Source organism: Lolium rigidum, chromosome 6, assembly GCF_022539505.1.
Source record: "Lolium rigidum isolate FL_2022 chromosome 6, APGP_CSIRO_Lrig_0.1, whole genome shotgun sequence".
Lineage (NCBI taxonomy): Eukaryota > Viridiplantae > Streptophyta > Magnoliopsida > Poales > Poaceae > Lolium > Lolium rigidum.
Window position 1 is genome coordinate 299,871,046 of NC_061513.1, and position 12,220 is coordinate 299,883,265.

At 43.5% G+C, this 12,220-nt stretch overlaps 2 protein-coding genes across 2 annotated transcripts; both read right to left on the reverse strand.

Moving 5' to 3' along the window:
- Positions 1–1,222: 1,222 nt before the first annotated feature.
- Positions 1,223–4,997, reverse strand: LOC124665482 (signal peptidase complex subunit 3-like). Its single transcript, XM_047202890.1, has 6 exons — positions 4,850–4,997; positions 4,337–4,384; positions 3,621–3,683; positions 2,034–2,087; positions 1,685–1,771; positions 1,223–1,595 (listed from the first exon to the last, which is right to left on the reverse strand). The coding sequence occupies exons 1-6, from the start codon at positions 4,973–4,975 to the stop codon at positions 1,467–1,469; spliced, it is 507 nt and encodes a 168-aa protein (XP_047058846.1). The 5' UTR covers positions 4,976–4,997; the 3' UTR covers positions 1,223–1,466.
- A 3,163-nt stretch (positions 4,998–8,160) lies between these two features.
- On the reverse strand, positions 8,161–10,882 carry LOC124664454 (protein AUXIN RESPONSE 4-like). The gene is made up of 2 exons (XM_047201971.1): positions 9,794–10,882; positions 8,161–8,584 (listed from the first exon to the last, which is right to left on the reverse strand). The coding sequence occupies exons 1-2, from the start codon at positions 10,880–10,882 to the stop codon at positions 8,441–8,443; spliced, it is 1,233 nt and encodes a 410-aa protein (XP_047057927.1). The 3' UTR covers positions 8,161–8,440.
- Between the last annotated feature and the right edge of the window lie 1,338 nt (positions 10,883–12,220).

Sequence of the window (12,220 nt, forward strand, 5' to 3'; positions counted from 1 at the left end):
TTCCGACCACCGCCGCGCCTTCCCGCACTCCACCGGCGGCCACGAGATCCCTCACAAGCCAGTCTGCCCCTTCCTGCACTCCACCGGTGACCCCTTAGCTCGACTGGGTTGACCAAAAAAACAGAACTAATTCCTTTCCATAGTTTCTACCATCCAAACATGAATTGGAATTGGTACCACCATTTGATTCCAACATGAAATTCCAAGCACATCCAAACAACTGAATTTGAATTAGAAGCCAATTCATTTCCATCTTAGATTTGGAATTTCTAGTCCAATTCAATTCCATTCTCAATTCTATGCATCCAAACACAGCATAAGAATTGAGAAAAACTGGAGATAAACAGGAATTAAACTATTCTAGCACCAAACATGCATTTGGAGTTCGGGCTACACACATTCCATTTTTTAGTTCGAAAAAGGGGGGTGCTGACCGTTCCCCGGGATCAAACCGTGCGATCCCCCGGGTGGAGAGAACGACACGTGTCTGGTCAAAGGACGATAACTGCTAGCGGCGGGTGCAGAGGCAGCGGATGTTGAATTCCAGCCAGCGGCACGGTATTCGTGTGGGGTGATTGATCTGGTCGTCAATGAAGAGTACCGGCGGAGGAGACGGCGTGTAGGCAGGAAGAGGAGATTATGGAGAGGAAAAAGAGTGTTGGAGGAGGAATACGAGAGGAGGGGATTAGGTGCGAACAGATAAGGTGAGGTGGGGCCTACGAGCGCTGTCGTTCGGGACGCATGGCAGGCGGAGGATGCAATGGATGCGATCTCCCGGCTGTTGCACAGCGTTTTCCTTCCAAAAAAATATAGTTTAAAAGTTTCACAATATTCTGCATCTTGTAAACATCCATTCGACATACTATGTATTCTAGGCTACGCAAAAACAATAAAAGTGTAGATGTTAAATTTTCAGATCTCCAAAAAATGTCAGATGTACGTCATTTTATTGTAGCCTAAACTACAAGGAATATTAATTATATTTTGCACATAGGTAAAATTAATCATTGACTACATCTATGATATTTTCATAATTTTTTACTTGGAAGTATCATTTTTGAAATTTTCAAAAAAAAAAATACAGGCTTATGTATGTAGCCTGAGAGCTAAGCAATTTCTGCTACATTCTATTTTTCTAGTCCACCCAGACCCAGCCTTCTAATTTCCATGACGACATGTAGCTGCAACGCGAAATCGATAATCCCAAGGACAACAATGAACATATCTAGTTACAGCCAAAGATTAGTGCTCTTCACTACCGTTCAGAACTCATCATGATATTCACTGCTTCATCAATTACAACTTACTGTAAGCTATTCATATTGTAAATGACAATAAATTAGGAATTACCAACACTGTCCAGGGTGCACCGAATGCATTGAATTCACTATTATGGTTCTGGAACCAGAATCATGAGCCTCCAACATAATTTATCAAGACAGGGCAGAGGAATGAATCATTTGTATTCAGGAAGTATAGGTATCTGGCAGATTGAACTCAGAGAGGGGCATCTTGCCTCGCATCATCCTGCCAGCGTTCGGCATGATGTGCCAGTGGAGAACAAGCTGGACTTTCTTCCCCCGCAGACTAGTCCCCTGATGAGAGGAAAGGGAACATGTTCAAGAAAGTCAGGTTATTTACATGTAATAAAACAGAAATGGGGAGAGAATGAGTGGAGCTTTACCTGGTCAATGAGAGGATACTTGCTCTTCACCTCCACTTGCACGTTCGCGTGCTCTTTGTCAGGTATTATACGGTCCCATAATGAAACCTGTCAGATGGAGTAATATGAATCTAAGCAATTATTAAGCATTTGTCAATCAACCATTACTGTGTAGTTTCTGGGAACAACTCGATGGAACGTTTCACTTATTGGCAAAAGAAAGGCAGATATTCTGAGTGATGAATAAAGTGCCTGCTACCAAAATACTTCGTATGTCAAGCAATAGTTTCTTACAGCAAGTTATGTGTTCCTGAAAGATACAGCTACTAGCAGAAACAAGATGTTGACCAGAATCAAATAGGTAGCATACCTGGTTCAGGGAGTTCTTGGAGTTTTCATACTCAGCGGTCACGAAGACAAAGACCTGATAAAAGAATAAGTTAGTAGGTACTTATGATGTGAACTGAAGTTAACATCTAACAACGTCATCTGAAAAATATATGTGGGGTAGTACTGATATGGACTGTGTATTATCCACATCAATTATATAAGCCAATAACATTCAATGGTTTGTCAAGACCATCCTAGCAATAGGATTGTATATGTGGTGTGACGTTGAGCAACAGTCAAGCTGTACTTCTGAATTGAGCACATCGATGATAAATTGGTCCATAAAATGATTTCTGTGCCTCTCAATTCATTGGTTTGGTTGCTAGCAGCAAGAATAATCTATAAGTTTGTATTTCTTTTCTTGTTTCTACTAATGATACATGACATATTTCCATGAAGTACATTACAGATATTGCAAAAGGAATTGGTAACAATAGGGTAGTAGCATAGTGTAAAATAAATTACTTGATTTAATGTTGACTCAGTTACTGCATACGTTCCAGTTGAGAAATATTACTTGTGATATGCATATACTATATCATTCCTCAGGCCCATGTAAATAATTATGTGCCCAATCTACTGAGCATCTACAAGAAGATAGCTAACTGCAAGGTGGCAAATGGTAAACTAGTGATGCTCTGGGCTGACAAATATCAAGAGACACCTCTTTCCCACCACTCACCAGAACTACATTCTTTTTTCAAACAACACTCAAATTTCAGTAGCTCAAGTTCTTCTGTTAGAGGAGTTTGAAGAACACTTTCATAGACCCATCTCCATCTTGGCTATTGAGCGGTGCACTCAGTTACAACAGACGTTGGCACTTGTGCAGCTATCTGATCATGATAACAAATGGTCTTATCCCTGAGGTCCTATTTCCTCATCTATCAAAATTATAAACTTCTAACTGACAAGATACAGGTCCATAGTTTTTTTTATCTGATCTAGAAGAGTGCATGTCAACTTAAGCATAACGTATTCATTTGGCTTCAGCTGGATGACAAAGCTAACACTAGGAATATTTTGCAAAGGAAAAAAAATTTCATCACCCTAACTAACTATGTGATAACAGAAACCCAAATGCACCTCTTCTGGGATTGTGAATTTTCCCAAGAATGTTGGAGTTCCATTTTACCAGCAAGACACTGGGATTACCTTTTATGATGAAGTCTGATTTATCAGACACAGACTGCATAAATGCATATCTATGGAAATCATCACTCTTGGATGTTGGAGTATAAGGAATGAATGAAATAGAAAAATCTACAAAAATGGGAGACCAAGCATTCCCAATTGGAGAAGACAGCTCAAGGAGCATCTTGCCTTGGTTATCCATAGGGCAAAGCAGAAAAAAGTTCATAGTTCAAGGGACTGGATACTACTTTAATATCTTCTCGTTTTGTTTTATTTCTCTGTAAATCTTGTAAGATGTACATTCTTGCCCCATATAAGTAAAATTACACAGTAGGACAGAATGTCCTGCTGTTTCAGTGTAAAAAAAAAAGCATCAACATATTCAGAACATCGTTAATTTAGCATTGCACATTCTACTGAAATGAAATATCACCTGCTTTGTGTTCCATGTGAATAGTGATTCCAACTTTGCAGATATATTGAAGGTTAACGTCACCTGCCACACTTTTTGTTAGACATTTCTCAAAGACCCATAACGGGAAGTATCATGATATGCAACATATATTAGATGCAGGATTGACAGTAATAGCATCTGTAGAACAGGCAGTCTATGAGATGAACAGATTAGTAGCTGTAAAATGAAGTTCCTATATATAATTAGATGATTCTTTTTTAGATATAAAGGTGAAACAATGTATCTTCAAAACATATTGATGTAGATGATGTTGGACTGTATTTTAAGGTGGCAAAAGGTTTTCGACTAGGAATTATTTCTTTGTTTCAGAGCCTAATGCTATTCCCATCAAAGAAGATAAACCACGTTGAACGTTAATAATCTAGAAATCTTCTGTTTTTACCAAGCAAAACAAACACAGCACACGATAAAGTAAGATAGATTTATTATGGTTTACAGATTTACCTATAGAACTGAAATATCATTTACCAACAGCACAATTTGATCTGCTTGATGAGAAACAAGGGCTGAAACATAACATGTATGGCGGTAAACAGAGAATACTACAGGAAAACAGAACTGAAATGTTTCCCTGTTTCAGAATTACCAACTGTTAACCAGCGACTTGGCAACCTTATTTCTTGATGAAAGACTATATGAAAGAGGAGAAAGGGAGGTAAAGTAAATGCGCAGACCTTGTCATTCCCGTTAAGCTGCTTGCGGAATTGATTTATCTTGGTGACCTACAAGCACCAGGGAATGAATAAGCAAGTTTCCCTGTACAATATCTGTAATTGTTCAGCATACTCTGATAAAGCACCAATTTTTACCATGACCAAAACTATACAATCTGAAACAAACTTCACAGTCTTTAAACACAGGATCGATGAAGCAGTCAGTAAGTACATGATCTATCTAACGATAACCCTATACTGCAAATAGCTGTATATCAACAGGTCAACAGATCCACCGGCCATCTTAGAACAGCCCAAATCCCACCACCAGTTCACCTCGAAATAGCAGAGACCCCTAAACCCTATCAAAAATTTCAGGTAATTCTGAAATTCGGCATCACTGGGAGAGCGCTACCATAAATCACTTAACAAATGTAGGCATCGGAGCATCACGTGAACAGCCCGATTTCGATGGTTTAACTGAAGATTACTCTACAAAAAGCGAGAAAGGGGGGCAGAGCCGCAGAGGCATACGTGGGCTTGGGCTTCGACGGAGGGGACGTGGAAGGCGTCGAGGGCGGAGGCGGCGGCGCAGGTGGCGGCGAGGAGGAGGGCGGCCGTCGTCGCCGCGGCCAGCAGCCGTTGCGTCCAGGAGTGCATCGCTCGAGTTCTTTTCGTGTTTCTGCTGTATTTTTTTTCGATCGGAAAATACTCCTACTTCTGGTTCTGGGCCAGGAAATGAACGAAGAGCCACGTTGCCGCGCTCTGTCAGCCGTCCGATTCGGAAATGGATGGCTGTGACTGATGCTGGGTCACGTGTTTGCTGCGAGGTGATTGGGCCACGTATCTTGTTCTTTGTAGAACTGAATTCAACAGCGTTGCAGGACAGGATTCAGTACCGGTGGCGATTTCAGACATGAGCCTGACCAAATCATCACATGAAACAGGGATACAAACGACATTGCGATCACCTAGGAACTGTCTTCAATTTAAAAAATTATGTAGTACTTATCGTTTCCCTGTACTTACTACTTTTGACAAAAGATTTCTCACTAATTTCCGAACACCGATTCAGATGAATCAATTTTGTTGGAAATAATCAATTTTGTTGGAAATATTGAGACTCCTCGCAAAATGTTTTTAGATGATTTTAGAGAGGGCGCATCCTCACGTCAAGAAACGAAAAAGACGTCCAAACTTAAAAACGCAATAGAGGAAGGATTCCGTTTTCGATGAACTTGGACTTGTTGAAAAGCTAGCAACAACTCAAGAACCTAACACAAAGAAATACCAAAGAGCAACAAAAATATAAGTATGCAAAGTATTGAGCTCGCTAAAACGATGCGATCAAGTTACTGAACCGAAAACCCCTATTAAGGGCATGTACATTGGTTTAGACAGATGGTGTCTATAGTACTACTCAATGTCATTTATAGACAATGATATAGACAGTGTATACAATAGTCTGTCTGTAAGTTGTCTATTTTTAGTCATAGCTATATGTGACTATAATTATAGGCACCCTTCATACAACAACAAAAATGGTGTCTGTAAGCTGTCTGTAAGAAGACTACAGACTGTCTGGAACTTTACGGACAGCCTCCTTCTCTCTCCTCATTCTCTTTCCTTCACATCATCAAAATCACCTATAACTATCTCTTACAGACTGCTGACTCATCACCATTGTACATGCCCTAATAGTGCGGTTATCTATCCTACAACTCGGTCTCTCAACAACCACCTTGAGACCGGTAAAAAGAAACGTAGCAAGGCTATACCTTTGCCTCGCGTATCTCGCTTGATCTTGATGATAACGCTTCAAGCTCCCTCAAGCGAGAGTCCCTCACAATCATTGTCGGCAAGATTCAGGCATGATATCTAACCCACATAGACAACACAAATGCACATATATGATGGATTAGCTCATGAAGCATAATTGACAAGGCTTACCCTCCATAGAATCACATGATCCAAAGTGGTACAATCTTTATGCTTCACGTGTTAATCAACTTGAATTTAATCTTCACTCTTAGTGTCGGTCAACCTTGTATCTCTTCATGCTCACATAATATCTTGATCATTGCTTACCACATAAGCTAGAGCATGGCTAACTTGAGTTCCACACAAGAACTACATCTTCATTTATTCTTCTTGATCATATCATATTTTTCTCTTCAAATCGATGATCTTGATGTCAATACCAAAGGTATAACATTATATTTATGGCATCCACACTTGAATCCAATATATGAACTTCAAGAAATGCCTATGAAATATTCTTTCATATAAACACAATAAAAACATTAGCCCATAGAGGATTATTATTAATTATCAAAAATACATTTAGGGGTAAGGTACCATTACAGCGCCCGTCGGCGCGCAAGTCATACAAGATGGCCGAGTGCGTAGCGGGTCAGTGAAGGACAACCTTTTTCTCTGGGTCAGGATATGATAGAGGATCTGCTTCGTCTTCAAGACGCTCCGCCCCCCGCTGCAAAGGAACTTCTGGCAGGGTAACAGCCTGACAACAACATCGTTGAGACCTTATAGAGCAAGTAGTCAAATCGAACAAAATAATATAAATGTACTTAGGATACACTCTTTATTCTCTAATGCATGTCCATGGAAGCATATTTCCCGTTGAGACGAAGGAATCCCCAATCTATGTTGATGGAATCATATCATCAATTTGACTAGAGCAATTTTTATATCTTTGGAAACAGTCTCAATTTGTTAGAATTCATGGTTGAAACAAGCATCTTGGTATATGTTCTCGTGTTACAATACCATGGTAGGCCAATAAAATAGCATGCCAATATTTTTGTCGAACCATGAACATCCAAATTTATAGGATTAATCATGGCAAGTATAATATGCCAAAATTTGTTTTAGGGACTTAGTGAGAGAAATTTGCACGTACTTTTTTTCCATTTTCTACATTGTCCTTAATTTATTTTTTTACATTGTGGATTTCATTGTCTGGAGATAGATTTATTTTCTGCATTGTAGGTATTTTTGTATCAACGTGGATTTTCAAGCATATTTTTTTAGATATATGGGCATGTACATAGTGTAGGGACCCCTAGGTTTCGCCCGGCGGCGTCGAGGAGGTGGCGAGGCTAGCGGTGCGGTTTTTGTTGACGGCGCTTTCCCCTTTCGTCGTTAGAGCTCCTCGGAGCTCCGGCGTTCGTGCGCGCGTCTTCCTAGAGCTTGGTGGTCTTCGGATCGATCGAGTTCATCGTCCCCCGTCCAGATCGAAGGCGGTTGATCTGGTTGTTGTTGCAGCTGAAGGTGGAGGTGAGTTCGAGCTTCGTGATGGAGATGGCGGCTTAGGGTGCAGGTCTTCAGGGCACTTGTCCGGTGACTACCCGGCCGCGTGGGGGTTGGTTCTAATCCAAGACAGAAGTGGAGCAGCGGCAAATCCGGCGCACCACCGGCTCGTCCTCGTTGTCATTGACATCAGAGTCAAAGGGGCTTGGTTGTAATTTTTCCTTTTCTTGAGTACCTCTATGTAAGACTAAAGTTTTAATGTCACTTTCCTTTCTCGCAGAAAAAAAGCTGTAGCAACACACGGACAGTCAACTACTGTCATATATATAGGGAAGAAATTTTTGTCTAGCGTCAAATAAGGAATCTCATTTTAAGGAAGCGTCATATAAAGAATTATCTCTAAAAATATTAAGTGTCAGCCCATTTTACAGGATCTAAAATGGCTATTTTTGTGCAAAACCGTAAAATAGCAGTTACAGTTTTGCCTGTTTGTTTTACAGGAGATGCGTGCTTTTCACACATCATCAATGGCAACAAAACAACAACACACCAAGTCAGGTTATGCGAGCCGAACCTTCTGACAGATTCCCTAACACAAACTTCTCTAAGGCCAAAGAGTCTCAAGTTACATTTTGACAGCAAAACCTGAAAGATGGACAAAACAGGCCTACGGGTGAACTTGTTCCAGCTTTCACGGGAAGATGATATCATACACGAAAGGAAAACCTGATAGGAACATGACGACTGTCAACCCATATAAGTTTGATGGACGGTCCAAGACGAGTAACACTTTGGCCGAGCCATGTGAATTCACTTGCAAGGCATTTTTAACCATGAATCTGATAGTTATGGTTTTCATGAAGCGGGATGATCGCTGTGAGCTTCTGTTGATTTGTCAGAAGATTGGTTGATATTTTGCGACCCATACTCTGTCGCAGTTGTTGTTAACAAGGCCACAAACTCTGATATCAGCTTTGAGATTTCCTCACAAGCATCCACCTGAAATTACAAATTAAGGGGGGAAACAATCATAATCTCAACTTGTCACTTTAACTATAATACAACTTCGCACACTAACCTGACTAAACATAGCAGCACATAATGGCAACATGGCTCTAGTTAAGCAGACGATTTGCAAGGAAAAAGAGAAGATCATATACATTTATATAGTATCAGTCTAAGGGAAATTTATTAGTTGGTTCCCTATAAGTAAAGGGATGAGGTTAACTACTACCTCCTTTCTCGAACTGATTTGCATCCTTGCTACTTGTAGACATGATAACAACACTAGTATAAACATTTTGTCAAGAAAAGTCACAGTCAATTCATGGAAACCTGGATTAGGTCGGTATAGTAGCCTCTTACACAACATGGGCTCCTTTGATTCATAGGATTATCAAAGGATTTGTGTAGGACTGAAATCATATGGAAATTTTCCTTCGTTTGTTTCATAGGATCATATCCCATAGGGATCTTGTAGCGTAAATTTCATAGGAAAAAAACATGAGGTTAGACCTCACGGAAAATTCCTTCGCCACAATCAAAGTGAATTCCTCTTTCCATATAGTTTACAAGTAGATGGCATCCCAATCCTACAGGATTCCTATTGTTACACTTTTTCTATCCTATGAATCAAAGGACCCCTAAGAAGTCCAATGTAGCCCGAGCTCTAAAGTCAAATATGGTTGTGGACCTATTTGGTTTGCAGGATTCTAGAAAGGCATGAATAGGAAAAAACGTAGGATTCAAAGGATTGTAAACATCGGAGTATGCAGTAGAAGTTGTTTGGTTGCACCACATGAAAATCGCAGAAAACTTACCCAAGGATTAGGCATACGGCATAGTTATAGTAGAAACAAAGGAATATTTCCATGAGACCAACTAAAGGAAAAAAAAATCCCATGGAATTAACATGCAAAGTGGAAATAGGAAAATATCTATGGTTTTCAATCCTACAACAAACCAAGCAAGCCTCATACGCAAAATTCATAAGGAATACAATCCTCTAAAAATTATATGAGATTCATTTGAACCAAAAAGACACAAACCTTGTTGCAAGAATGATGCATAGTATAGTTATGTAAATGAAACGGCAGAAGGGCAACCATGAGCTGAAGCTAACACATAAGGCAACCTACCCAACCCATGAGAAGTAGGCGTAGTCTCTAAAAGTGAAATTGATAAACATGTGCAGACAATGAGACTGACCTGAGGCCATCGGCCGCCATAATGGTAGACGAATTTGGTGCCGGGCAACGCGGCGGTGACCTTCTTCCCCTCATCGATCCACTTATCTGACCAAGAACCAGACCAGAGAACCATCATGGGCAGGCTCTTGACCTCTTCTGAAGAGGCCCTCCACTCCCTGAGGTCAAAGCTCTGGTTCATGGCCTTCCCAGCCTCAAACACCGCATCCCTCTTACCCTCCCCACGCATCGCCGCCCTGTGCGCATCGGCCTCCTGGGCGTCCATCCCCCGTACGCAGCACAGACGCATCAACCCCTTGAACAATGCCGGCACCGACAGAACCAGCCTCCCCAGCACCGGCACGCCGAGGACCGCGGAGGGGAATGCCGGCAGAGTGGCGGTGGTGTCGATTAGGGTGACACTGAGCACGGCCGCCGGATTGGCCGATACGAGCGCGGCCCCCGCGGCGAGCGCGGAGTCGTGGATCACGAGATGGACGGGCCCGAGCCCGAGCGCGTCGACGGCGCGGGCCGAGGCCGCGGCGGCTTCGGCGGCGGAGTAGAAGGAGTGGGACGCGTCGGGGGCAGGCTCGTCCTGGAACGGCACCTCGCCGGTCTCCACGAGGTGCTCGAAGGCGTGGAAGATGCCGCGGTCGATGATTTCGCGGAGGGGGTTTGTGCGGGGAGGGGGAGGAGGAGGTGGTGGTGAGAGGCCCTGGCCTGGGAGGTCGATGGCGGCGGCGAGGAGGCCGCGGGAGGAGAGGGAGGAGAGGAGGCGGCGGAAGGAGAAGGACCCGGCGGCGAGGCCCGGGAGGACGAGCACGGGGTGGTGGGGCGCGGAGGTGGCGGCGGGGAGGGAGGTGAGGGCGAAGAGGTCGGGGCCCGGGTGGAGCTTGAGGAGGCGGCCGTCGGAGAGGTGGCGGCGGAGAAGCGGCGGGAGGGGAGGGGACGCGTGGGGAGAGAGGAGGTGGGGGAGGAGGAGCGCGAGGAGGGAGACCGCGGCGGTGAGGTAGAACCAGAAGGGGAGGGCGGAGACGATGGAGAGCGGCGGAGGCGGCTCTCTTTTGGGCACCTGCTGGGCAGCGGCGGCGGCGGCGGGATCTGCTGCCATCGGTCGGCGCCGGGGTTGGAGCGGGGGAGTGGAGTGGAGTGGGAAAGCAGAGTTTTTTGGATGTCTCCTCCTTTTAGCTTTTAGGGTGCGCGCGATGATGATGTCGCCGGTTTGCCACCCAAGCATAGCATGGAATCTCGATGGATCCCTTTATCCCGGTACGAAGCGCTCCCGACCGCCGCCTCCGCCTGCACCGCCCGTCTGCCCGTCCGACGAGCCGCGAATTCACCGGCAGTAGGCGGCACCGGCGTCCTCGACGTCTTTCAGCTCGGCGGCCTGCTTCACCGCAGCAATGAAATACACCGGTGGCTGCTGCCTTCTCCGGTGAAGGTGAAGGTGATTCTCTGATCGTTCTTCCCGATGCCGAACCTGAGATGGCAATCCATCCGTGATGTATTCAGAGCCGCAAGTATATCACGGATTCACGGTCAATCCTGGAGCATGCAGCAGCAGCATACCTGACCAACGGGCCGGGCTTTGGCGTGCCGCTAAGGATGTAAACGGATCGGATCGGATCGGAAATTGCTCTTATCATATCAATGTGCGACGAGTGCATGTGGCTAGTGACTGCCTTGCCGTGGTAAGGAACATCAAGGCGGGGACGTTGGGGATTTATGCCCAAGTGATCTCCGAAATCAAGGGGGCTATGGATACGTTTGATCAATTATCCTTTGTCCATGAGAAGAGAGCATCCAATAAAGAAGCTCACAATCTAGCTAGGAGTGTTGTGCTAGATGATCCAGGTCGCCGTTTATGGCTAGTGAATCCGCCTGAGGGTCTTTGTATTCCAGAGTTTATGATTATATGAATAAAGGCGGTTCCCCTCAAAAAAAAAATATATCTTTTACCATATTTTTGTAACGGATTCGGATCGGAGCGGATAATGGTCGGATGCGGATTCGGATGCGGATTATATCGGATTACGGATATGGAGCGGATTCGGACCGGACTCGGATCGGAAGCAGATTATTAAGAAAATATACACATAAAAAATAAAAATATGTTTTTTATGTAAAATACGTTTGTAATTATAGACTATAGTTAAATGTACACACGTATTCGTACAACAAAGCAAATTGCATCATAATAGCATACATATTTTAGGTGATGAACTAACTATATTGTCTAAATATTTAGGGTTGGGCTAATTTTCCCGGATTATCCTCTTTGTGGACCTCGGATAATCCGCAAAAAATGGCGGATAATCCATATCCGTCGGATAGTATCAATACCATATCCTCTACCGTATCAGCCGGATATCCTCTTGATCACTATCCACATCCGTATCCATATCCAGCGGATTTCTAAAAATGCATACCATATCCTCAAAAACGGATA

Coding starts and splice junctions, on each gene's coding strand:
- LOC124664454 (XM_047201971.1), bottom strand. CDS start 10,882: ATGGCAGCAGATCCCGCCGCCGCCGCCGCTGCCCAGCAGGTGCCCAAA. Junction 8,585..9,793: donor ATGGCGGCCGATGGCCTCAG/GTCAGTCTCATT, acceptor TTGTAATTTCAG/GTGGATGCTTGTGAGGAAAT.
- LOC124665482 (XM_047202890.1), bottom strand. CDS start 4,975: ATGCACTCCTGGACGCAACGGCTGCTGGCCGCGGCGACGACGGCCGCC. Junction 4,385..4,849: donor CCGTCGAAGCCCAAGCCCAC/GTATGCCTCTGC, acceptor TGGTGCTTGTAG/GTCACCAAGATAAATCAATT. Junction 1,596..1,684: donor AGTATCCTCTCATTGACCAG/GTAAAGCTCCAC, acceptor TCCTCTCATCAG/GGGACTAGTCTGCGGGGGAA.